The sequence below is a fragment of the Centropristis striata genome, chromosome 24, assembly GCF_030273125.1.
Source record: "Centropristis striata isolate RG_2023a ecotype Rhode Island chromosome 24, C.striata_1.0, whole genome shotgun sequence".
In the NCBI taxonomy this organism is placed as follows: Eukaryota; Metazoa; Chordata; class Actinopteri; order Perciformes; family Serranidae; genus Centropristis; species Centropristis striata.
The window spans coordinates 13,506,153-13,532,758 of NC_081540.1; the positions used below are offsets into that span (position 1 = coordinate 13,506,153).

A 26,606-nucleotide genomic window follows, 5' to 3' on the forward strand; every position below is an offset into this window, starting at 1 on the left:
ATAGGTAATCATGTATGTCCCTTACAAGGACATTGCATTCATACAAATAATAATAAAAGGGACAAAAGTGGTTATAATTGCAATACATTTAAGTCAGTATTAGTAGTATTAGTGTGAACAAGAGAACCACATGTGGCCTGTACACAGCAATACTTGATGTAGTAGCACTTTTAGCAGTTTGCGTATTTAAAAAAACAACAACATATTTGAATGAAGTAGAAGCTGTAGTAGTGTTACTGTAATATGTTGCAGTGCCTCTTAGAATCCACTTGGAGGAGCTGTGGTGTTAAAGACTGAGTGTGTTTACTTATACTTTGTTACTCTAATTTTGTGTCAGATTATTGATCAGCAAAAATCTTACATATGTAATATTAACTTACATGTAAAAAAAAAAAATCAATGTAATCAATAAAACATGTTTATTTGGGTTATATTTACATTTTATATATATTTCTACTTTTTTATTTTATTTTATTATTCTGTTTAATTGCTGTCACATGTGCTCTGACAATCAGCTTTTTATGAAACTTATCAGATGCATTTTGTTTGATAACTTATTGATAGTTAAATTCTCTTTTCAATGTGGATTATAAATACATTAAAACATAATAAATAAAAACTAAAATAAATCAGCAACAAACACCATCCTGCTCTCAGAAACGTGTAAATGCCCAATTTTAATTGAAAAAATAAAAAAATAAAAGGGAATTTCAATTATAAAAAGTGAAATATTGACAAGCTCTGTGAAGTTGGCGTCAGTCATCCTGATCAATACCATCATGGATGCTTTCAAAATAAAAGCACTACGTTTCAAAGTTTGGCAAGATTTTTAGTTTTTACAAGAGATTTGTATTATTTCTGATAATAATAGTAACATTTAACATTCTAATCTATAAATTAGATCTAGTCTCTATGGTGGAATTGTTTGTGTTTTGTCCAGATTTTACTGGAAGCTTGAAATTCACTAAAGTAAACAGGAAGTATTTGTCAGAGGTTAAAAAAAGTACTCCTTCATTAATTTAATTTAATCATTATTATTCCTAAAGTAGTCATTTCAAAGTGTAAAAATACTCTCTCTCCAATTTTTTGTTTATTTTATCAATATTCGTTTGATCTGTAAAATGAAAGTAGTTATATAAAACAACACATAATCATAGCAGGAAAAATAGTAATAATAATTTTCTGACATTTTTGCGAGATGCCATAATAGTTGACGAATTAAGTAATTGTTGCATTATGTTCGTGTGTGCGCGCGCGCGTGTGTGTAGATACAAATTGAAGTAATAGCTTTTATAGTACTGTGTTTGCATGAAGTATTTTTTACTGTAGTAAAACTACCTTTACTGAACTAAAATATCTGGATGTTGTCAAAGTGATTGGTGGTTTTAGTTTGAAAGGTGAAGCGGAAATGTGCCGTTTTGATTTTGGAGCTTAACGTTGTGGAGTGAAAGAGAAGAAGAGAGGGAGGCTGTGACCGTGAGGAGGAAAAAAGAGAGGAAGAGGAGGAGGAAGAGGAGGATAAAACCCAGTAGACAGACGGACGACGGGACCGGAAAGAAAGAAAAGATGTGGAATAATCTGCGAGCTGCGCGCGCGACACCCTGAGGAATATTTTACGCTCGTGGAGGAATTATTTAAAATTTTCTCTTTTTGTTTTTCATTTCTCGGGATTTGATCCCGCTGCTGCTTCCTGCCGGGACTTCACGAAGAGGCAACACACACGCAACACACACACACACACACACACACACACACACACACACACACACACACACACACACACACACACACACACACACACACACACACACACACACACACACACACACACACACACACACACACACACCGGTGCCGGACGGCGCGTGCGTGAGTGTCCAGGTGTGTTTTTTCCGCTTATCGGTGTTGTTCTGTAAATTTACTGTTGTGCGCGTGGCCGGACACCTTGGGTTTGACCTGTAGGTGTGCGCGCTCAGGATGTCGCAGCGCAGCTCTCACACCAGACTCTATTCATAAAAACCTTAATTATTATTTATTTTGGAGGTATTCGTGTGTGTTTGTGTGTGTGTGTGTGTGTGTGTGTGTGTGTGTGTGTGTGTGCACGTGCCCCGGCAGATCAATGATGATGGATTTATTTACTTCAACACGAGGGGAGAGTTAAATAGGCTATTTATGGATTGCACTCTTTTTATCGGATGAATATTAAATCAGAAATAATAAAACTGAAAGATTAAAAACTGGACTTTACTCCACAAGAGAAGAGCAAAAGGTGAGTTAAAAATATCTCATGATTATTATACCTTTTATTGTTTTCTTTTAACTCTTTTAATCTGAATCTTTATGATATTTATAACTGGTTTGTGGTCTAGCAATACTAACATAACATTAATGTCAGTTGCAGTATATTAAAATGTACAGTAGTATTTGTAGCATGATGAGCACCATGAGTAGACTTGGAAGATGATGAATGCAGTACTTGTAAAAAAGTATTTTCTACACTGCAGTATTACTGCTTTTACTGAGGTAAAAAAAAATATTTTATTTTATTTTCATATTTTTTATAATATATTAAATTAACTCAGCATTTGTTTTTAATGTATTTATATATTTATATTTTTTAAATTTATGTCACTTTTTTCCAATTATGCCACTTTTTCCAATTAATTACCCGCTTTTGAACTACTTTTAAAATTAATTTCTCAAAACACAAACAGAACAAATCAGGAAGATTTCTGAGAAAAATACAGAATTGCTTCTTCACGTTGTCATATATTTAAAATGTTTATAAGTCTGAAACCTTGTTTACTTAAGCTGTCTGTGTTGCTACATTCATATGGAGAAAAAAATAAAAGACTTGACAAATAAATTAGCATGTCATTAAATGTACTGAAAATATTACAACTAAATGTCGGTATTAATTGGGAAAAAAGTTGCATGAAAATACACTGAAAATAAACAAAAAATAATTGTAAAGCTCATTAAATTAATTTTAAACAGTAAAAAAAATACTCTTACAGTAAACATCATGCATTGAAAATGTTATTGTGGTAAAAGTATGAATACTACAAAGTAAAAATACGTTGTTACCGTATAGGGTACTGCACTGAAAACCCATTTGTAAAAGCTGTCAGATAAATGTTGAGTAGAAATAAAAATTACTCAAGCAAAGTACCTAAAATTTGTATTCAAGCACAGTAGTTGAGTAAATGTACTTAGTTACATTTCACTACTGATAAAAAGAAGAAATATTCAGAAATCTGGCTTAAAATCTGCCAATAAATATCCCAGCTAGCAGATCCTTTGTGTGTGTGTGTGTGTGTGAGTGTGTGTGTGTGTGTGTGTGTGTGTGTGTGTGTGTGTGTGTGTGTGTGTGTGGGGCTTGATGGATGAGCATGGCCACACTGGCACACGCACACACATATGCACTCACACACACACAGCTGTCCTTCAATAGTCTGGCGATAAGAGCCGTTATTGAAATCCAAGCTCCCTAACAGCCATCAATCACTCTGTGTGTGTGTGTGTGTGTGTGTGTGTGTGTGTGTGTATGCGTTTGTGTGTGCGTGTGTGTGTGAGTGAGTGGAGCAGCGCTGATCTGTCCTCTCTCTCTCTGCTGGATTATAACTTCCTCGGGAAACGAGGCGACATGCCTTATCAGTCCTCTGGCTGGGCGATAAAACACAACACACACGCACACACACGCACTCACACACACACACACACACACACACCAGGCGTCGAGCCTTGTACATCAATGTGTGTGTTTCTGTGAGCGATGCTGAAACATAGTCCAAAACACGTACCAAACTCTTTAACTTTAAAATTTAAACATCTAAAAAACTGTTTTTAGAGCTGTTTTCTTTTTTAATGTTCTCAGGCATAACTGAAACATCTGTAATTCTTTCGTTTAAATACACAGAAAATGAATTGACTCGTGGTTTGTTCATATCTGCTCAACCCAAGCGTCCAATAATTGAGCTAAATGTCATTTAATAAAGGTTTTTTTTTTTTAGTTTTGCTCGATTTTAACTGTCATTTCTAACAGTCAGAACTGACATTTCAATGAAGTGGATACATGGGGACTATTGAACTGTATCAGATTGGGGATTTTGTGCTACGGAATGTCGTGTTGAAAACTGTAATTAATGCAGCATGAAGACATGTTGTGCTACAAAATGTATAATTACTTAATTAGGCATTATGCAATGTTTAATTAGGAATTGTAGCGTTAAGAAAGGTACAGTTACAAAATGTATAGTTAAAGGAAATGTAGCATTACAAAATGTACTGTTACGAAAAGGAGAGTTGAGAAAACTGTTACAAAATTGGTCATTACGAAATGTATAATTACAAAATGTAGAGTTGAGAAAAGTAGCCTTACAAAATCTACAGTTACAAAATAAGTCATGAAATGTATCATTACCAAATGTAATGTTACGGAATCTATAGCTATGAATTTTAGCATTACAAAGTGTACAATTAGAAAATTGAGCATTTCGAAATGAAGCGTTATGAAATGTAGCATCCAAATTGGTCTTTTTGTCACTTCAAGCATTTTAAACATCCAGAATTGGACAATTAAAAAATGTCCTTGAAAACGGAGTGAGGCCTCTTCTTCTGGGCAGAAAACCTCAGTGTTGTTTTCAGTGTGTTTGTGTTTTGAAGACATCTTTGTCTCATGAGGTTTTTATCTCTGTCTGCAGACATGGCGTACTGAGTGGCGTCCTTGAAGCAGGCGGTTCTGTCTGAAACAGAGGTCTGAGGATCACTGGCTCAGTATGGTAAGGTCAAAGGTGAACTTGAATTTGAAAGCATGAAACTGCAAAATGATGGGTTTTGTGTTTTGTCTTTATTAGATTGTCACAGTGTACATGAAACAGTAAAAGTTAAACTTCACCCAGTGGTGATGTATTGTTGCGAAGCGTAGCGTTACGAAGCGTAGCGTTACGAAGCGTAGCGTTACGAAATGTAGCGTAACGAAATGTAGCGATACGCTTCGCATCGATACGATTCGCAGCGATACGATTCGCAGCGATACGTTTCGCAGCGATTCGATTCGCAACGATACGACTCGCAACGATACGACTCACAACGATACGCTTCGCAGCGATACGCTTCGCAGCGATACGATTCGCAGCGATACGATTCGCAGCGATTCGCAGCGATACGATTCGCAACGATACGATTCGCAACGATACGATTCGCAACGATACGATTCGCAACGATGCGCTTCGCAACGATGCGCTTCGCAACGATACGCTTCGCAGTGATATGCTTCGCAGCGATATGATTCGCATACGATACGAAGGAGTAAGGAATGGTTACGTCGCACTGACACATCTGTATTTATCTTTGTACTTTGTTTTGAGGTTTTTATAAAAAGCAGAACTCCTAAAATCTTATCTTATTCGTACATTCAGAAACTGCTTGTCACGTCTTTTCCATGAATTCCCTGAATTCATGCTTCAATTTTCCTTCGTTCAATCTCTTTTTCTTTTTTTTTTTCTTGCCCTGAAAAATCAAAGCGAGTGAAGGATTTCTGTGCTCCCTCCACATCTCAGACGGCCGCCCAGCTGTCTGGATAATTTCCTAATGGCCCTGCGGCTGATAGCCAATCAGAGATGGTTCACGACGCCGTGTGACAGGAAATTCAATTAGGCTGTTTTTTCTTCCCTTCAGTATTGCTCTCCCTGACTCACTCTTTCTCTCTCTTACTGCCATGCTTTCTCTTTGTCTCTCACTCTCTCTTTGTTTATCTGATGCTTTCTTTCTCAGCCTCATCTCTTTTCTCTCTCTTTTTCCTGGATCTGTCGAGGGAAAGTGAAAGAATAGCTCCTGGTGTTGTATGTCATCCAGGAATACAAAAAAAGAGAGAAAGAAAAAAGAAAAGGAAAGGCTGCTCTTTTTTTCCTCCATTGAATGAAAAATGAAATCACAGACTTCATGTCCTGCAGTGGTGATCTTTTTCCTCCCTTCATTCCTGTTTGTCCTTGAAGGGAGAATTTAACAGTTTGGTATTTATTGTAGGGAGCCCTACAGAGCCATTTTACATCTAGCTGCCTGTTGATTATCGAGTTTTTTGCAACCTAGGTATATTCCTAGCAAATGTTTTGTTGGTTTAGATCAACTGTCAATTCTGTCAAAATAAAAAAGCCATCACAAAGACTTTTTCAAAACATTCAACAGTAGTTTATTATGAAGAAAATGCATGTGTTCTTGCTGGTCAATCAAACATCTAATTGGAAGCAGAGGTCATGTTAACCAAACAATTTTTTTACTACAACAGAAAAAGAACTGTCTTGTTGGTGGTGTGTGCATATTGACCAGTCGTCGTTTCGTCCTGTCGTTCTGAGAACAAAGACTAAGTCAACAATTTTGATTTAATTTATAATTTGTAACAAATTTAAAAAATAAAAAAACAAACTTCACAGTTCCAGACTCAAACAAAACGAGCAATTTGAAGATGTAATTTTCATCTCTGGGAAACCAAATGGACATTTTTTTAATTTTGTTGATCAAAAGATTGATCATGAAACCAATTAGCAGACTGTTCTGCAATAGTTGTAATCTTCGTTTTTTTCTGGTCTCAAATGACAAACTTGGACTACAATTAGAGTTGCCCCTGAGATTCCAGCGAGAACAGAAAAACTTTCCCACTTCTGTCCCAAAACTGGAAGGGTCTTGCTAAGGCGTTTTCTTTGTGGTAAAGTAGAAGGCAAATTATGGTGCTATTAAGGGTCTTGGATCTGTATTAAGACTCTCCTCTCCATGTTGCAGGTGGATGCCAGCGCATCGTACAGGATGAACCCGCTCGCTGCCCTCAGCATCGACCGCAACGCTCTGGTGGGGGACAACTACCGCCCCCATGGAGGAATCTTCTACCCTGGCCTCCATCCTCTCTCTGCTGAAAAACCCCAGGAGGCTGGCACTTCTCTCCCACATCGCTATGATCTCCTGTACAAACCAGCCCTCATGGACGACCAGAAATCCGTGAATGGATACATTGGACTTTATAAGAGCTCACCACCAGGGTTGCAGAAACCCCTGGTTGTCCCTGCAGCAGGAGTTGATGGCCTGGGGCTGGACCGCCGAGTTCTACCTAATGACAAGCAGTCAGACTTGGTCCTGAATGGTGCCGGTAGCTTCCTGAGACTGCCATGGATGAGCCCTTATAGTGATGCAACTATGTACCCCTTCCTGGACATGGCTTACAAGGCCTCCTTCCTGACCCAGCCATCACCCTTTCTGCACCAGCAGCTGGCATATCAATCATTATGTGCTGCTGGGGCAGGAAGCAGCACACCTGGGGAAGACAGACTTTTCTACCTGCCTCATTATGGCCCGGCCCATATCTCCTCACAACTGGGCCCTCTGATCAGGATCCCTTCGGCAGCCCCGGCTCCTGCTGTCCTTTCGCCCCTGCCCCACTCCCAGGACAAGGCCTTACAGGACCCCGGTCATCAGGTGCATCAGGAACACTCTGCTTTTAGCACCAGTCCACAGATTCACCAGGAGCCTAAGCCTCAAGCTGCCCATCATACTGAGCGACAACATGGCAACAGTAGCAGTGGCGCAAAGCCCAGTCAACCTACTTCCACTGAGAACATTATTAGCAGCAGCAGTAGTGGAGCCCCAGTTAGCGGTTCAGCTAGCAATGCTGCCTTAGAGGGCCCACCTATTACCCACACTCCATGCTCAGTTCCCCCACCACAACCCCGCAACCACACCACTGCAGACCTCCAGAAGTTGCTTTACAGAAGCACCTCCTCATCCCACCCCTTTTACATGGGCAGCCTGAACTCTGAGCACTGCTCTCCCGTACACTCAGGCAGCAGCAAAACCAAAGATGCCAGCTTTGACCACTCGAGTGCAGAGAAGTGTCTATCACCTGCAAAGACATCTCTAGAAAGAGCCATACCTCAAATGCCTGCCAAAAACCCTGGGGAAAAACCTTTGGATCTGTCTGCCAAAGAGTTGGAAGAATTCTCAAATAAATTCCCATCCAAGTTAGAGGCCCTAACCAAGTTGGGGTATTTACCACCATCTCATTATGGGCTGCTGGCCAATCAGGACCAGAACACAAAGGAGGGTCTCCCCCCACCTGTTACCAGATCAACAAAGACTCCAGATCATCCAGAAACTATTGACACTGTGCAGTCTCCTTGGGTTGTTCCAGGTCCTTCCCCTGCAGCCAGGTCTGACCACAGCAGAGGCCAGAAATTTCTGAAAAACAAGAGCGTAGACATTATTTCTCAACATCCCCCACCTCAAAACTCCCCTGGCTCCACAGTTGAGGTAAGCAGTATTCCCAGCCCTACCCCAGGGGCAAGATCCAATGTATCATGTCCTTCCCCAAAGTCCAGAGCTGAATGGCCACAAGTCCCCCATACTGATTTGGAAAATCCAAACAAGAAAGGAGAAACTCGCCCATGCTTGGGAAAACAGAGCATATCTCCCGCTAAGCCTGAGGCTCAAGAGAGCCAAACTCATACTCAGCAGCAACAGCAAACTTGTGTCGGAAATGGAAACTCCTCTAGTCAAATCTATGGTGACTCCTACCTCCCTCCAGGTTTAGGGTACACTAACCGATACATCCCATACTCAGTTGCTGAGAATATGTCCTTGCAACGCATGGCGATACCAGGCAAAGGGCCTGTCTTTACCCACCCAGTCTTGCTTGGCAATAGCAGCTTTTACCCACCTCGTATTGCACCAAAACATGGACTTACATATGGAGAACATCCAAGCCAGGGTGATGTAATGACATCCCAGAACTCACGGGATATAGCCCCTCCGTCTGTCTCCTCCCGCCCAGGTCTTGAATCTCAGGCTAAAACCTGGAATGCAGAACCATACAGTAACCCGGAAAAGTTGAATGCTAATACCACCAAAAAGAGTGACAACGAGAAGGAAACATTAACAAACCATACCATTAAGGCTTCAAGCCTCACTTCTGCAAGAGAGGATGTAGTTTGCATTGACCTGGTGTGTGAAGACACAGATGATAATTTGTCCACTAACAAGCACAACTCCCGATCTACCATTAAAGAAGATTCCTCCAAGCATAACGGCGGTGGCTGTAGCAATATCCAAGAAAGAGAGAAATGGCCCAAAGCCTTTCCTCCAACCCAAACTGCAGAGCAGAGAGAAATATTACAACCCTACACTTCCCAAACAAAACCTTCTCATCCCAACTCTTCTTTACCTCCTCCTCCTAATGAGGAAATACCAGAGGAGATTCCGGATCAGATGGAGCCACCTAGTCCATTCCCAGACATCCCAGAGGAGCAGACGATGCGCTGTGCCCGAACTTCTCCTCAGCAATTTTCAAGAAAATGTAAAACTGCAGCCTCTGGCTCTGCTGAGGACTTGGTAATGGGTGTCACCAGCAGTCAGAATAATCAGAGCGTTGGTAGTGAAGCCAAGTCAGAGGCCTCAGCAAAGAAAAATGTTAATCCTGAGCAATGCCCTTCGAAAAATCAATCACGTGAAAACAACAATTCCAACAACATCATGGGAACAGCATGTAAAGTCACTGGCCCAAAGAGCCCAGCTTTTGGGGACCACTGTCTTCCAGACAGTCCAGTTTTCAGCAGTAAGGGACCAGCATGTGGAGATTTCAGTCCCCAGCTCCCAGCATGTAGGAGTTTCAATGCCCGTGTTCCAGGAGGAGTTATGACCAGCAGGGAACCGCTGTGTGTCAACACCAGCCCAACAAGTCCCACATGTAACAGTAGAGATGTTAACAGTGCAAATTTTGCCAACAGAAATTTTGTGGGACCCTGTTGCAGAAATTCTCTCAGGGCTTCAACTTGTGAACCCAAAATTTTAAGCAGCCCAACTCATGGAAACAGCAACCCTGTGACTCCAGGATGCAGGAGCAGCAATCTCAGATTTACAATTTGTGAAAACAGCAATGCCATCCGGCCAGCGTCTAGAAACATCCATCTTACGGCTCCTGCAGATGGAAAGAACTGTTTGAGTTGTCCACAAGGCCAGTCTTTTGAAAATAACCACACCTGTGTACATAACAACTTCAGGGTCTTGACATTCGGAAAAGGTTTCCCTCGAGGCCCAACCTGTCAGCACCTTTTACCTGGCAATCCTACCAATGGAGGCTTTAACATGATGCCTGCAGATCTGACTCCAGAACTGCCAGTTAACAAAGACCAAGAATATGAAGGCTTTTCCTCTGATGACCCAGAGTCCACGAGAGAGGCGACAGACTCCAGCTTTGCCACTGCCAGATGTGAAGATGGGAAGGAAGACACACAAGACAGCATGGATCTACTAGAAGACATGGACGAGAACTCTTGCTGCAGCAGGAGCCGACGATGCGGCCTCACCAAACGCATCGCCAACTCATCCGGCTACGTGGGCGACCGGTTTAAATGTGTGACCACGGAGCTAAACGCTGACTCCAGCAAGCTGAGCAGAGAGCAGAGAGCACTTCAGGTAAGATCCAAGTCTACATTTAAATTGTCTTTATTTTTTCTTAATCTCTTTATCAGTCAAAGAAATGGTGCACCACAGTGGCCTGTTTGGTATGGTTTTCTGATATAGATTATTCTGAGGTGTTGCTAGGCAATTGAGGAAAGGTTTTCTAGAAGTACTTGTCACTCTAAGTAACCTTCGATGTTAACCCTTAAAGACAGAGACAGCTCCCCGTGGCTAAAAATAGCTTTTGTTCTAAAATGTTTAATAACATCCAAAATTATGCAATCATATTCTACAGCATTGATTCGTCAAGAAAAACTATGCAGTTTCTTCCTCTGAGCCAATTGGTAATGGTTGTGGAGGTTTAGTCACACTTGTTTTTTAATGAAACAAATCTTGGATATTCATGTCATATTAGACAAAGCAAATGTAAAATTGGGATTGAGCCTGAGTAAAACAGAAGGTTCTTCAGAATAAAACGATGTATAGCACTTGATGCTGAGTGCTATGATAAGGTCAGAATCACAAAAATATATATAGGAACGTCTGCCAAAAAAATTAATTGATGGGTTATGGTGGAATTTTTATGACCTTGTGACAACCTCTTACGAAGTTCGTTAAATTGATGGACAGCGGAAAAGTCTAACACAGCCTCTGGGTTCGAAGTGTTGCCCTGCCGTTTGCTTATTTCACATTGCAACTTTGGCGGCAAGCATTCATCTGCGTTGACTCCTGTTACCTGCGCCAAAACAATGATCTTTCCCCTCTGGCAAAATAATTTTTCCAATATTCAATATTGGAATCATCCAATGTAGATGTCCCATGATAAGTTTGATGAATCCGCATATATTTTGCCAATTGGGAGTTTGATTTAAAATGGAAGCAGCTATCAAAACCCAAAACGATTCATCCACTTTGGAAACCATTTTACACAAACTGGCTCGTTGAGGACTTGGAGGTGGAAGGAGGTGTTTGTTGAGGTGTTTGAACCAGATATAAGGAGGTGTTATGAGAATATCTACGATCTCTTTTACCTCCTCCTGAACTCTTTACTTTTTCTGTCTCTTCTTGCTTTTCTGCTTCTGAATGTTTTGGGTCCTGCCGAAGTAGAGTTAGGATAACACACCGGCTGCATCTGTGTGGCTTCAGGCAGCTGTTATCCTTCTGGTTTTTCCCTAAAAATGAAGAAAATGGAGACAGAAAGGAAAACGGTTTCCTTTCTCTTTTCTGTCTTTATATATTTATCTCAGCCTATTCTTTTTCTGTCTTTTTCCGCTCACTGCTCTCTCTCAACATCAGCTTTTTGCTCTATTTTTGTTTCTCTGCCCCTCTGTTCGTCGCTTGTTATTCTTCTCTCTCTTCACCTCCTCATCCCCTCGAGATCCCCCCTTCAACTCAAATTAAATCTCTACATCCTCCTCCCCCTCTTTATCCTCCTCTTCCATCCCTCATCAAATGGAGGAAGAAAAAAAGTAGTACTTTTAATGAAACCCTCCTTCCTCTTCCTTGGAGCCCCAATTATTCTTTCCTACTTTAACCACAGATACAGGAAGTGTGTGGCCTGGCTTGTGTTGTTTTTCCTAATGGAAGCTGGTTTGTGTTTAAATAATATGGCGTAAAAAGTGCACCGTATGCCAACATGAGAACATCATCCCAACAGTGAAATACAGTGGAGGAATCCTCATGATTTGGGGTTGCTTTGCTGCATCAGGGCCTGAACCGCTTGTCGTCATCAATCAACCTTTTCGAGTGGTCCAGTCAGAGCCCAGACCTCAATCCAATAGAGATACTGTGGAATGACCTCAAGATGGCCATTCACAACAGACATCCTAAGAATATGACTGAGCTAAAGCAGTTCTGTAAGGAAAAATGGTCCAGAATTCCTCCTTAAAGTTCTGATCAGCAGCTAATAGAAGCGATTGGTTGAGGTTATTGCTGAACAAGGTTCGACCAGTTATTAAATCGAAGGGTTCACTTACAATTCCCACCAGCAGTATGAATGTTTAATGGAAGTGTTCAATAAAAGACATGAATTGTTTGTGTGGTATTAGGTTAAGCATGTTGTGTTTGTCTATACTTAGGACTTAGATGCAGATCAGATCATATTTTTTGAAAATCCATGCAGAAAATGATTTAATTTGAAAGGGTTCACATACTGTTTCTTGCCACTGTATCCATGGTCACGGGTTTGAGTTCAACTTGCAGCTCTTCTGTGTGGAGTTTGCATGTTCTTACCATGTCAGCGTCCTGATTATCACATTTAGGGAGATATAACAAACTTTTCCAACTGTTCTAAGAGCGCTGTGGAGACAAATATATTTCAGGGTTTTTTCAGTTATTAAATATCTGTTAAGAACGAAGATAGACATAAACGTCTCTTCAAAGTTATGCAGTATAGTGAAGTTGTCGAAGTGTCAAACTCCTGTAAAATACAAACAGGAAAAAGTGTGAAGAAAATGTTTCTCTCAATGACGTTTGTTCTCACTGATGGGTATTTGTTTTCTTCTCAGCGCGCAATGCTGCGTTTCTCTGAGCTGGAGCTGAAGGAGAAAGAGGGAGGAAGAGGAGAAGAAGAAGAAGAGGAAGAAGAGGAAGAAGAAGAAGGGATGACAACAGCAGTGGCATTGGTGGCGGCAGTGGAGACGGAGTTGGCAGACGGCCAGCAGGAAGACGGAGGGAGAGAAGAGGAGGAGGGGGAGGAGGCGAGGAAGAATGAGGGAGGAGGAGGAGGAGGAGGAGGATGGGAGTGCTGCCAGGAGATCGAGGGGAGGCAAGGAGGAGGAGGAGGAAGAAGTCCCTCTGCAGCCGCTGCTGAGGCACCGAGAGGTAAGAGGATTTCCGGAGAGTTCTGCAGGATGACGTGCACACTCACTCATACACACACACACACACACACACTCTCATACACACACACACACACACACACATACACACACACACACACACACAGGACAGAGGACATAAAATCACAGTTTTTTTCACTCGCTTGAAGTCGGTCTCTTTTTTTGTTACTTTTTTTTTGTGCACTCAGTGTGCGTGTGTGTGTCATACACACACATTTGAACTCTCAGTGCACCTCGCTCACTTTGAACTAAAAACACACCCTGCCCTCATTTTCTCGAGGAAACCAAAAGTGCAGATTTAGACACACAGGGACGGTTCTAGACCATTCAGATGGGACAGGGACCACATGCCATTCTAGAGTGGCCAAATACTCTCCAGCCTTTCACCTCCAGCTATATAAATTCTGAAAGCTTATTGTATGTAAGGGTTTAGAACATTAAAATATGAGTATATAAAATTCATTTTCATGTTCAATTATGTCTCATAAGTTGTTGCAGCAATTTTGGGGTTTCACAAATTTGTAAATTTGGTGCTTTTTTTTTTTACTGAAAAATTCATTCAAACGATCAGAAATCCTTCCAGAATCCCACATAAAGACAACAAAACATTGAGGAACACCAGAGAAAAATCCATGCTGTGATTTGGTTTCAAAAGCTTTTGACCTTTTGTAGATTTAGGCAATTTTCAATGAGCAATTGTGTTGTTATCTGTTGAGAAACCCCCTTATTGTTAATATAGGTGGGAAAGCCATCCATCCTGTGAATGCTCTAGGTCTCTAGTTTGAGGTTGTAAAGTTTCATGAAGCTGTAATCATCCGTGATTGAATCCACAAGACTCTCAGCTTCCCAGTCTTACCCGATTTATGCAATTCACAGACTGTTTAGGGACCCCAGTATGCGGAAATATTCATGAACAATAGGACAAATCTTTACTCACATTTTACTGCATGTTATCAGCTTAAAGTTGGACTGTGTTTAAAGAGGAGAATCATTGGTACCCATAGAGCCCTTTTGATTTGGATAGCTGGAGATCTGAGGGCCACTTTGAAAATGTGCATATCAGTTTTTCCCTCACCAAAATGTATCCGAAACTTGGAGACTTTTTTAACACCAACAACATGAGCCCAACAAGATATCATGACATGGTTGGTACCAAAGGATCCCTTAGGTCTTCGATATTACAATATTTTCTGTGTAGCCTGAAGACTGAGTCTACTGCAGCCTTTGAAACAGTTGGGGCGTTGGAACTTTAAGGAGTTGAAATAAACCTTATGCTGATGACACGTAGCTGTATAGAGAGAAAAATCAAATCTCTCACTGAAACCAATTCAAATTTCCCTTGTCAAAAATGTTCTTAACAAGACATGGTTGATACCAGTGGATTCCTTCGGTCTTCTAGTTTCTTACGATAACAATATCGACTGTAAAAGCCTCTTAAAGATAGTAATGTCAGCCAAGATCTCGAGGGGTCCAGGTTTATTGTTACAGGGGCTGGTGGTGGTTCATTTTAAATACCACACTGAAACACCTTGTTATTTTTGTTTTTGCAGGTTTAAGTCCCTCCTGCCCTCACAGCCGCCTCCCTGTCCTCCAAGAGAGCGATGGCGGCTCAGTGGAGGAGCAGAAGAAGGGCGAGGCTGAAGATGGAGTTCAGCAGGAGGAGAAGAAGAAAAAAGAGAGGAGTTTTATCTCACAACAACAGCAACACAGGTTCCTGCCCACAGCAAGAGGTCTGTTTCAGGGAAACGTCTCCACGGCAACCACCACGCCAGCACTCAGTGGTTCAAATCCCAGCGTAGCGGTCAACCTGAGGCGCATCTTCAGTCTGGAGCCGTTCCACCAGAGCAGCATCGGCAGCAGCCGGCTGAAGAGAGGGAGGGAGGAAGAGAGGGGGGAGGAGGACAGGACGGGAAACCGCAAGATGAAAACCAAGTTTACCAACGGTAAGAGTTCCCTGGGGGTTGTCTCTCCCGTGTTCTTATTTAGATTCCTGACATGATATATATTAATTCATTCATTACTCTTAACCGCTTATCAGAAACTCGGAGTTTGCCAATGCAAATAATAAATAAAATGTAGCTGAAGGTGTTGATTCCAAAGATCAAGACCTTTGACATTAAAGATAACAGGTTTTATGACGGACGCTCATTAATTTAAAGCATTATTTTGTTTCCTGACCTTTGATTGCTTGTTGTTTCGTCCCCCCTTGACCACTCATTGGCCTGTAATTAGTTACAGACTCGACCCTGGAGGATGTGAAGAAGCTGAAGGTCTGCATCGAGCTCAACGGCCTCCGACTCAACAAGCCCCGCCTCCCAGGGGAACTCGGCCAATGGCTGCACTCCAGCCAAAGGTCGGCAGAGATCGACAAGAAGTTCAGAATGGACGTCCCGGCTATCAGGGAGAGGTCAGAGGTCAGCGGAGGCTGGTCTGACCCTTCGTTTGCCAGGAGGGAAGACTCAAAAGGTAAAGCAACAAATTACTGAATGTTGTTTGTAAATGGCTTCTTCAAGAATGATACAACCACAACAACACTCCTTTAAAAAAAAGATAAAAACATCTGAAAGGAAGCGCTTTTACCTTCGCTGTGACATTAAAATATATTTTTTCTGTATCAGCTGAGTCATGACCATGCAGCATGCAAACTCGATTTTGTACAAATCCATGAAAGTTCTCAAAACCACATAAAAATGTCAATTGTTTATATATGCCTATGTTTATATATTGTCTATATTGTATATTTTGCAGTATTTGAAAATGAGCTACTTAACTGCGTTACTTACATAATTATTTACATCATTTGGACAACAATTTACGTTTTGAACCTTGCTTTCAGGAGCAATCCTGTTATTCTGTCACATTGACTTCACCGCAGTGTGTGTGTCTGCGTGGTGCGGACATGCACACTATGCTTATTTTGTCCACACAGTCAACATCAGCTCCTGTCACAAATCGAAGACATGTTGGCAGTCTCACAGACATAGGCAGACCCACACACACATCTGACTTGACAACTATCGTTACAATATAGCCAATAAGTGCAATTAAACTTCAGTAAACTGAATGTAGTGAAGTGAGCGGCTGACAGCCAGTTCCCAGCTCCGTGCGTAATTTTTACGTGCGCGGACATGCAGTAGGCAGTGTTTATCTCATTCTTACATCCAGGTGCATCATTTTCACATTAGGTAAGTTTATGCTGCCTGCAGACACCACAATCATGGTCAGCCATGAATATTAAGTAGCCATGCAGAATATTAAGTAGCCATGTGGCAGTCGCTCCACAATATGATTCCATCAGACCTTATATCTACACTGTTTAAACCCAAGTCAGCACCTATGCACAGTCCTATTATGTTTTACAGACAGTTGTAGTTAACTCATAAGGTAAAACATTTTGTTTATGCTGCTTTTTTCTCAATATTTGCTGCATTTTACTTCCCTTTGTATCGTGCGCCAGGCACTTCCCTCAAAACAGCCTAATTAAGCCTCAAAACCAAAGTTTATTTAATTTGTTATCACGAGAAAACAATCTTCATTATATCGAGATAACGAAATAATGAATTCGTTATCACGAGAAAAATATTTTCGTTATATTGAGATAACAAAATAATTATTTTGTTATCACAAGAAAACGATCTTTGTTATACCGAGATAACAAAATAATAAGTCGTTATCTTGAGATAACGCTGCATAAAAATAAAAAAAGATACATGGCTGTTCTCAGCTTCCGTACGGCAGATTTAGAAGTGAAAAAACGTTTTTCAATTCTATAATTCTTTCATTACTGTCCATTTGCTGAAAAGATTTCACAAATATTTTTTTTGTCTGGCAGTAAGGGGCGTGGCGAGTAATCTTGAAAAAACGATAATAATGGCAGCAGTTTGGTGATTAGTGCCGCTGTTCACTGCAATACACCTTCATTATTAATCCTGTGTATGTGTAAAAAACATCTGTATGTGTGTGTTTCCTCCCCTCCCCCATTATCTGCTACCTTGTTCACCGCTCGAATGCCCGCCTGCTGCTGCTCCTCTAAAGCAAGGAGGCTCTTTGTTCCCCTCTCTCTCTCTCTCTCTCTCTCTCTCTCTTTCTCTCTCTTTCTCTCTCTCGCTCTGTCTCTTATAATCTGACTCGTCCCCTGCTGAAGGACAGACAGCAGCTCATTTGTTGGGAAGGAGGAAAGCTGAAGAAGGCAAAAAGCAGAAAAATGGAGTGAAAGCTCCATGAAAAGTTTTGCTTTCTCATTTTTATGTGGGTTCAAATTAAAACAATTACAACAAACTCTGTCCTTCTGTCTGTCAGAGTTTATTAAAATCTGAACACAGAGACGTGAAACACGCTTTTTTAGATTCAGACTTCCACTTCCTGAGCACGTCGTCATATCTGATGTCCAGCCCAGAATAAACGTCCATAAATCCATTTCGAAAACATTAAATTAAAAAAACGCTGCAAAAAAATTGTGACATCTTTTCTTCAGTATCACAGTAATCTAGTGATAGTTGTTTGTACATTGAGCTCACTGCAAACAGCAGCTGCTGATGGATAATTCTGCACACTTTTACTGGTTCATGATGGGAAGTGAAGTTCAAGAATGATTATCTTCCAAATAAAAGAAGGGCTATAGTTTAGTTTCCAATGAAGACGATTCCAATGAAACATTTACCACAATAACAATATCTTTCATAGAAAAAAGACAACTTCCCTGAAAATGATGACATTTTTAAGTTATCTTCAGTGTCACAGTCATCCAGTGAAACATCTGAACATCCATCAGTTTAGTGCAAACAGCAGCTGCTAACAGCTAATTCTGCATAATTTTAATAGTGCACAAAGCATTCTGGGAAGTGTAGTTTCACGTATTTAAGAGTGATTAGCTGCTAAAAAAGAAGTAGGTCTGAGAGAAGAGGGGAGAATTTGTAAACTAGGTCTGAAAATCTGTTTAGACATCAGAGACATTTGCTTTTATCTGCAGAACTTTCTTGAACAGTCTGCCATTTTTAAGTTATCTTCGGTGTCACAGTAATCCAGTGATTGTTGTCTGTACATCCATGGATTCACTGCAAACAGCAGCTGCTGACAGATAATTCTGCATATTTCTAATGGTGCATTGTAGGAAGTGAAGTTTAAGACATAACTGCATAACTTCCTTGAAATTGTAATCTTTTAAAGTAAAAACCCTGTTTTTTCTTTCAGTTTTTCACGTGACCCCACCCACCTCCTCCCCCGCCCATCTCCCCCGCCAACCATGCAGCCCCGCCCCCCGGCAGACCTCTCCTGCATCCTTCACCTCCATAGCCTCCTCCCGCCTCCAGGACAAACATCAGAAGCTGAGGGAGAGCCGCCGGGTCTCCGGTTTTCTCCCGTCCTTACCTCTTCCTCTTCTTCCTCCTTCCTCCTCATTGCCTGACCCCCAATCCTTCCGCTGCCATGGCGACGACCTGGGCAAGCCGAAGGGCAAGCGCCCGTTCAAGACAAAGCACACGGGAGGAGAGGCGGCAAGGGAGGAGGAGGGAGGAAGTGACAACGAGACAAGTGGAAAGGTGAGTGATGAGCCCTTATTTTCTGGTTTCTTTGCTCTGATTGGTTGAAGGTCATTTTTCGGTATTCTGATTGGACGTAGGTCAGGTTTCGTTGGTCTGATTGGTCGTAGGTCAGGTTTCGTTGGTCTGATTGGTCGTAGGTCAGGTTTCGTTGGTCTGATTGGTCGTAGGTCAGGTTTCGTTGGTCTGATTGGTCGTAGGTCAGGTTTTGTATCTATGATTGGTCGTAGGTCAGGTTTCATATCTCTGATTGGTCGTAGGTCAGGTTTCGTATCTCTGATTGGTCGTAGGTCAGGTTTCGCATCTCTGATTGGTCGTAGGTCAGGTTTCGTATCTCTGATTGGTCGTAGGTCAGGTTTCGTATCTCTGATTGGTCGTAGGTCAGGTTTCGTTGGTCTGATTGGTCGTAGGTCAGGTTTCGTTGGTCTGATTGGTCGTAGGTCAGGTTTCGTTGGTCTGATTGGTTAAAGGTCAGGTTTCGTATCTCTGATTGGTTGGAGGTCAGGTTTCATTGGTCCGATTGGTCGGAGATCAGGTTTCCTTGCTCTGATTGGTTGCAGTCAGGTTTTGTTGTTTGAGCCAGGCTGTAAACTGTGTAAACACTGAGTGTCAGTGCATCCCGGAGTTCAAAAATTAATAAAAAATCTGCTTTTATATTTTGCTGATTATTTTACTGGCACAGAGTCAAACTCTTTTATGATTTTTAGAGAAGTTAGGCACAAAATGTTAGAAACAAGATTTTCTGTGATCCAGTTCTTCTTTTCTTTCTTCTTCTTGTGTGTTAATCGCCACAATTATTGTCCTGATTGGAGCTCACTGGGAAAACTCTGCAGGGACGGGTGTGTGTGTGTGTGTGTGTGTGTGTGTATGTGTGTGTGTTTGTGTGTGTGTAATTCAATTGAAGGAGAGAGAGAGTGAACGAGGGAGGGAGTGATTGAAGATTATGGTGGAAGAATCATATTCTGCACATGCACTGTGTGTGCGTGCGTGCGTGTGCGCGTGCGCGTGTGTGTGTATGCATGCGCGTGTGTGTGGCGGCGGCTTGTGCCATTTTGACAGCTGCTGCACCGGAGATTTCCTCAGGGCAGCAAACACACACACACACACACACACACACTGTCTGTCTGTCTCTCTCTCTTTTCCGCTCGACCCTCCTTCTTGTTTGCTGATATACAGAACACACACACACACACACACATACACACACACACACACACACACACACACACACACACACACACCTCCGGGGCAAAGCTCGCATCCTGTTTGTCGATGCGTGGCAGCGAGCGGCTTCGTTTGACAGACGCCTGTGCACACACACATTACACACAAACGCGTTAACACACGCACGCTGTCTGGCTGCTGAGCGGTGGAGGCTGTTGCCGTGGCGTCGGCAGCTTTTTATCCGCCTCGTTCAGAAAATATAAAAAAACTGAATTCATTTCAACCATAAAAAGCATTCTCTAAGATTCTCTAATTTAAGATTAAAAAACATCTTTCACCTAATCTAACATATTTATTATGAGTGTTATTGAAATAACCACAATTTTAATAGAGTTTTGAAAGGATCAACATCGCCAGTCGGAGTTGGTTATTTTCCAGAAATGTACTGTATTGTTTAACAAGGTTTTTTTCTTGTTTTATTAATTTTTTTTTGTTCTTATTTCATGTAGCTTCTTTTTCACCATAAAGATATGGTATAGTGGTCAGCACTCTTGCCTCACAGCAAGAGGGTCACCAGTTGACACTCAGCTCCAGCCCCCAGTGAGTTTGGATGAGCTGTTAAAGATAATGAATGGATTGATTTTCACCATAAAATAGAAGTTTAAATCTAAAAAAACCCAATATATTGTATAATTAATTTGCTCAATGTTTCTTGAATGTAAAATGATTTTGAATTTTATGTTAAAATACCAGGCGGCAACCTCCGGATCTGAACAGGGAGGCAAACCAGGAAGTGCGCTAAGTGTGGCTGCAAAAACATTTCTGTCCATTCATTTCAATGCAAAATGAGAAAACTTCTCACTTGATTTATTTCCTCAGAATTTTTTTTAGGACAACACTAAGGTCTCAATCACTAGTAAAAGATCTTCTTCAAGACAATTTGATGTTAATAGTTCTAATAATGGTCCCATTTAGAAGAAAATAGAAGATAAAGAATCATATGATTTGGGGCGTGGCTACCTTTGATTGACAGGTCACTTACGAGGCGAGATCATCAGGAGAGAAGCAGAACAATGCGTATCCACGGCAACGTGTCAATAAAGTTATATATAACGTTATATAGGTATAAAAAAGGACGTTTAGCGGTTTGGTCGCATAACTTTGACCCTTTCACTGTATTTTCACTTAATGACAGTTTATTTGAATGATTTGTTCAGTAAAAATGTCTTGTTCAGTGTTTAGTTGGACTAACAGACACTCCAAGGAGTCGCTGTTCAGGAACAAACATTTTTTTTTAATTCTTTGCTAACCAAAATGAACATCCCAGTTAATGCTCCAGTTAATGCTAACATGAATTAGCAGCAGTTTCTCTCAGTCAGGTTGATCAGATCCCTCTCGCTCCTCCACAGTCCAAATATGGTCTGCTCCCCGTATCGGAAACAAGATGGCGACGAGTGTAACGCTGAACTCGATGCTTCCAACGGGCCACAAACCAATGGGTGACGTCACGGTCACTACGTCCATTATTTATATACAGTCTATGAAAAATACACAAAAATTACATATCATGTTTCTGAATGTAAAATTAAGGCAACTTTATGTCCTCTTACAGTAAAACTTTTAATTTACAGAGAAAAAAAGGTAAAAAGGAATCGTTAAATCTGCTTTCTTTTTATTGATACATAAGCATTTCCACACTGATGATACAATGATATTTATTTTTATTTTCAAATTAGCGTTTCCACTTAGGTTTTTTCAATGCGAAAACAAAAAAAGCGCAAAACCAGAGACAGATGATCCATTAAAATTTTGATAATTTTAAGAAATACATCTATTGAGTCATAATAAAGATTTTATTTGTATTTTTTATCCTTAAATTAGAAAATATTTAAATTTTACTGGCTGAAATGAATTAAGAACTTTCATATATTATAAACAAGGCAGATACATAGCTGCATAGCTGAGCAACAGTTTATTGACAAATCAACAAACACACTGACTGATGATGATCCATTTAAAACCTAAATTTTGGTCAATTTAAGAAATATTGCATTTAAATCTTTTAGAGTAATAAAGATTTTAACTGCATATTTGTATCCTTTGTTGTTTTAAAAAATTAAAACTCAGGTTACCTTTATACACAAATAAAAAACAAACTGATGAATAGAAAGAGAGGAAAGATGAATCCCTTTCCTGAGCCTCTGGCTTCACACACACACACACACACACACACAGAGCAGAGGTGGTGACAGCGCTATTTTCGACTGAGCCTGGAAAACTAGGGCTGTGTGTGTGTGTGTGTGTGTGTGTGTGTTAAAGAGAAAACATCTGACAGTGATAAATGTAGAAGTGTGTGTATGTGTGTGTGTGTGTGTGTGTGTGTGTGTGATAAAAACAATCCTGGAGTGCGTGCTGATCACTTTATAAGTCTCTCTCTCTCTCTCTCTCTCTCTCTCTCTCTCACTTACACGCGCACACACACACACACACACACACACACACATGCAGGTCTCTCCCTCTCCGCAGCACACACAACATGCCCGACCCGCCCCCCCTGAAGTCCGCCGGCTCATCGTGAACAAAAACGCTGGAGAAACGCTGCTGCAGCGCGCTGCGCGCCTGGGATACGAGGTAACTCGACTTGTCAAAATAAAGAATAATATAATAAATGTATATAAATATATATATAAAAAATAAAAGAAACTAAAAAGATTTTAATGTGAAAAAAAACACCTCGGTCACGGTGCTGAATGAACTTCCCTGCAGCGGTACCTTCAGGACAAATGTGAAAAAACAGGATCCACCGTCCTGACTCAAACCTGAATCTTCACACAGCTCCTTTATTGAAATTCAGTCAACGTTTGGAAAATCATTTGGAGACAGAAAACACACAAACACACACACACACACACACACACACACACACACACACACACACACAGTCTGAATATTTCATACACAGTGTGACAGCTCTTGTCAGGCCTCACAAGTGTCACCCTCTCTCGCTCTCTCTTGTTGAGGTGCAGCCGTGAAGCTAACGAGCTCAGTTTGCAAATGAAGTTGCATCCATCAAGACACACACACACACACACACACGCACACACACACACACACACACACACCGGTTTTTTTTCAAGCCACAATCATTTTGAGAGCAGAAGAAGAAGAGAGGGAGGGTGTAGGAAAAGGTAATTTCCTTGTTGGTGTTTTGTTTGACACTTGCAATGATGGTCCGAATGTGATGTAAAGATCGATGAGAAGGACGAAAAGATGAAAGAACCACAAATTCTAAATGTTAATGGAAAAATGAATTGAAAAAAATCTAATTTAATACATGCAGAAGTCGGCTGTGTTTCTAAATTGATTTTACATATTAACATAAACAGTACAATTAAACAGTAAATGCATTGGAAATTTGAATTTAAATAAAGAAAATACCAACAAACAGACAAGAGAGACTAAAATATAATATTTCAAGATTGTAATATTTAATAATGAAAACGTATGATGTTTTAATCAAGTACAGATTAAATGGCCATTAAATGACCAACAACTCAATTTATTTTAACTTTGGTCGCAAGTTTAAAAAAAAAAATGTGGTCAAAAAAGAGCATACCTGAAATTAGTATTCAGATCTTGTTCGCATGTCTCCTCGTGTCCAGGACGTGGTTCTGTACTGTCTGGAGCGGCGGATCTGCGACATTAACCACAGAGACAACGCCGGGTACTGTGCCCTGCACGAGGCCTGCGCCCGTGGCTGGCTGGGGATCGTACGTCACCTGGTGGAGCACGGCGCCAACGTCAACTGCAGCGCTCAGGATGGGACCAGGTACGACTTTTCGCTGCTTTATACAGAGTCTTAAAAAATACTACTGTGTAAATAACTACATCATCTGCACAAAAACGAATACTTATAAAACAGTTCAGTAGCTAATGTATTTCAAATTTCTTTATATACATTCAGGGTTCATTTAATTTGGTAAAATGCCAACTGAAGTGTGTGAAAGGCTGTTTAGCAGGGGCTAATAGGTTGATTTACACAGGGGGCTACTGTTTAAGTAACTGCATCATCTGCATAAAAATCTTCAGTAACCGAATGTTGATAAATCAGAACATTGCTGATGTAGTGCCCTGTGGGACACCTTTTGTAACCTCATCTTTTCTTTTACACTTTTAACTGATAAAATATCCAGGAGAACAATATTTTTTATATATTTTATGTTTGTTTTAGTGCCGCAATTATTTTTCACAAAGAATGATAAAATCCTCAAATTCAGCCAAAATAACAAATCATATTTTCAGTTTCTGAATCCAAAGAAAAACTAATATACCTATTATACTTACTTAGTCAACCTTTTTTTAAATAATAATGTGTATTGTTTATGTTTCCTGTTAGACCGCTGCATGACGCTGTGGAAAACGACCACATAGAGGTGGTGCGTTTCCTGCTGGCCTGTGGCGCCGACCCCACCCTCACCTCCTACTCTGGTCGAGGACCAGCCAACATGACCCACAGTGCTGCCATGGAAACCTTCCTGGAGGGTAGGATATGTTTGTGAGTGTGTGTGTGTGTGTGTGTGTGTGTGTGTGTGTGTGTTCCACGCAGGGCATTTCAGTGCTGTTAATTAGAAACAATATGATGATTGATTAATGAAGAAAATTTTCATAACTGATTAGTTATATCACTCACAGATTTGCTGCTTTTCTAATTCACTTTAAACTGCATAGCTTCGCTTTCTTTTTTTGAGACAAAGCAAGACATTTTATTAACAAAAATTAAATCTGTCTTAAAAAAAATGTAGTTTAATCAATCATTAGTTGATTATGTGGTGTGAAGGCAAGTTGGGAAGATGAAGATTTACAGAACGACAACTAAAGACCTGGGACTAAAAGAACTAGGACTAAGGGCGCTTTCACAACCCCAGTCCATTTGGTTAGTCCGAATCAGAATTAAATTGATACATTTGGTTCGTTTTGAATTTAGTCTGCTTTCACAGTACAGAAATTTAAGCTGACCAAATAAAATAAAAAGATTTGAAGAGGGGAGTGTACGAAGGTGGAGGGCTGGAAATCTACTCGCACTATTATTTCTTATTGGTTGAAAAGCTGGCAGTGAAAAATGCAAACAAAGCAACGTGGAACCGAGCGCAAAAACGAGTAATTTTCTCTGGTGATCCCAAAACTAATTTGGAGAGAAACGCTCAGAATGAGGCTCCGGCTCGTCAATAATGTGTTTATACATTATTTACAACGTGCTGCGATCAGACAGCTGTATAATCAGAGAAGGAGAGCCTTGATGCTTCTACCACGATCTGCTTCGATCACAAAGGTACATATTAAGTTATTTTGAGCAATAAGTCGAAAATTCTGTAATGATAAAGTAGCTTCAGTAAAACTGAAGGACACAAATTTCATCTTTATAATATAATCTGTGTACATCTCACTGCGCAGGTAGCCCACAATCTGCTGCTTTTTGGTTCATTTCTTTTAATTGGGTTAGATTCTGGTCAGATTACGTTCACAGTGGAATCAAACCACACTAGGGTCCATTTGGAAACGGGCATAGACCCTCTCTGCAAGTGGTCTCGGACCGCTTGTTTGGTGCGCACAAGAGTACGATTGGAGCATTCACAAGCAACCAAATGAACCGTAACAAGGATTTAACCGCACCAGAGTTCAATTAAAACAGACTAAAGTTTGGATTGTGAAGATGCAACATGACTGGGAGAGGACTGGCTTCCGATGTTTGGTTGACATCTGCGCTGAAGAACACATACAGGAGATGCTGAATGAAGTAAATTCGATCATTCGAGCAGAAAGATTTGTGTGCACAATAGATCAGTACAGAGTAAAAAAACACAACACTAAGTTACTATTAATAAGAAATAATACTGAGTATATTTCCAGCCGTGACGAAATGTCATGTTTAGAAAGTTTTGTATCTCAAGATATTGAACTCATAAACTGCCTTCGTGATGTTTTTTAAAGTGCAAAGATGACAAAATTCCTACAGGAAAAAGTATGATACAATTCTTAAAATTCTGCCAAAATATTACATTTTATGAAATATTTAATTTTATTAAGTCATTTTAAACATATGTGTTGACTTCACACGCCACTGAGCTACTTTCATAGGAATAAATTTTGCTGTATTAGTTCTCTTTATACCTCCATGGACGTCATGTTACTCTTTACAACAGAAAAGTAATCTAAGTACTTACATTACCTCCTGTCAAGGAGTGATGAAGGATGAAAAAATGGATGAAAAAAAAATGACAGAGAATGAAACGGATGTAAAGCGAGCAAAACGTTGGAGTCAACAAGACGGAAACAGACGAGAGGAAAACGATGTTCCCTGTGTGTGTGTGTGTGTGTGTGTGTGTGTGTTTGGGCGCGCGCAGCCTGTCTGATTACCATTCTCTGCCTGTATTTGTTCTCTCCATCTCTCCCTTTTCGCTCTCTCTCTCTCTCCAGAGGGGTTTAATGAGGCTTGGCTGTTGAATCCCCGAACAGCTTACTGCCACACACACACACACACACACACACACACACACACACACACACACACACACACACACGCAGACACACTCACACACACACACACGCAGACACACTCACACTCACA

At 40.8% G+C, this 26,606-nt stretch overlaps 1 protein-coding gene across 1 annotated transcript in view; it reads left to right on the plus strand.

Moving 5' to 3' along the window:
* The first annotated feature begins 1,753 nt into the window (after positions 1 to 1,753).
* LOC131962912 (BCL-6 corepressor-like) overlaps positions 1,754 to 26,606 on the plus strand; it is a 31,104-nt gene continuing 6,251 nt past the window's right edge. The window contains exons 1-11 of the mRNA XM_059328015.1: positions 1,754 to 1,881; positions 2,116 to 2,269; positions 4,704 to 4,781; positions 6,778 to 10,455; positions 12,948 to 13,263; positions 14,831 to 15,223; positions 15,513 to 15,746; positions 18,471 to 18,817; positions 22,490 to 22,612; positions 23,644 to 23,810; positions 24,378 to 24,523. Of these exons, the coding sequence (XP_059183998.1) occupies positions 4,779 to 4,781; positions 6,778 to 10,455; positions 12,948 to 13,263; positions 14,831 to 15,223; positions 15,513 to 15,746; positions 18,471 to 18,817; positions 22,490 to 22,612; positions 23,644 to 23,810; positions 24,378 to 24,523 (5,407 nt within the window). The 5' untranslated portion in view covers positions 1,754 to 1,881; positions 2,116 to 2,269; positions 4,704 to 4,778. The remainder of the gene's footprint in view (positions 1,882 to 2,115; positions 2,270 to 4,703; positions 4,782 to 6,777; positions 10,456 to 12,947; positions 13,264 to 14,830; positions 15,224 to 15,512; positions 15,747 to 18,470; positions 18,818 to 22,489; positions 22,613 to 23,643; positions 23,811 to 24,377; positions 24,524 to 26,606) is intronic.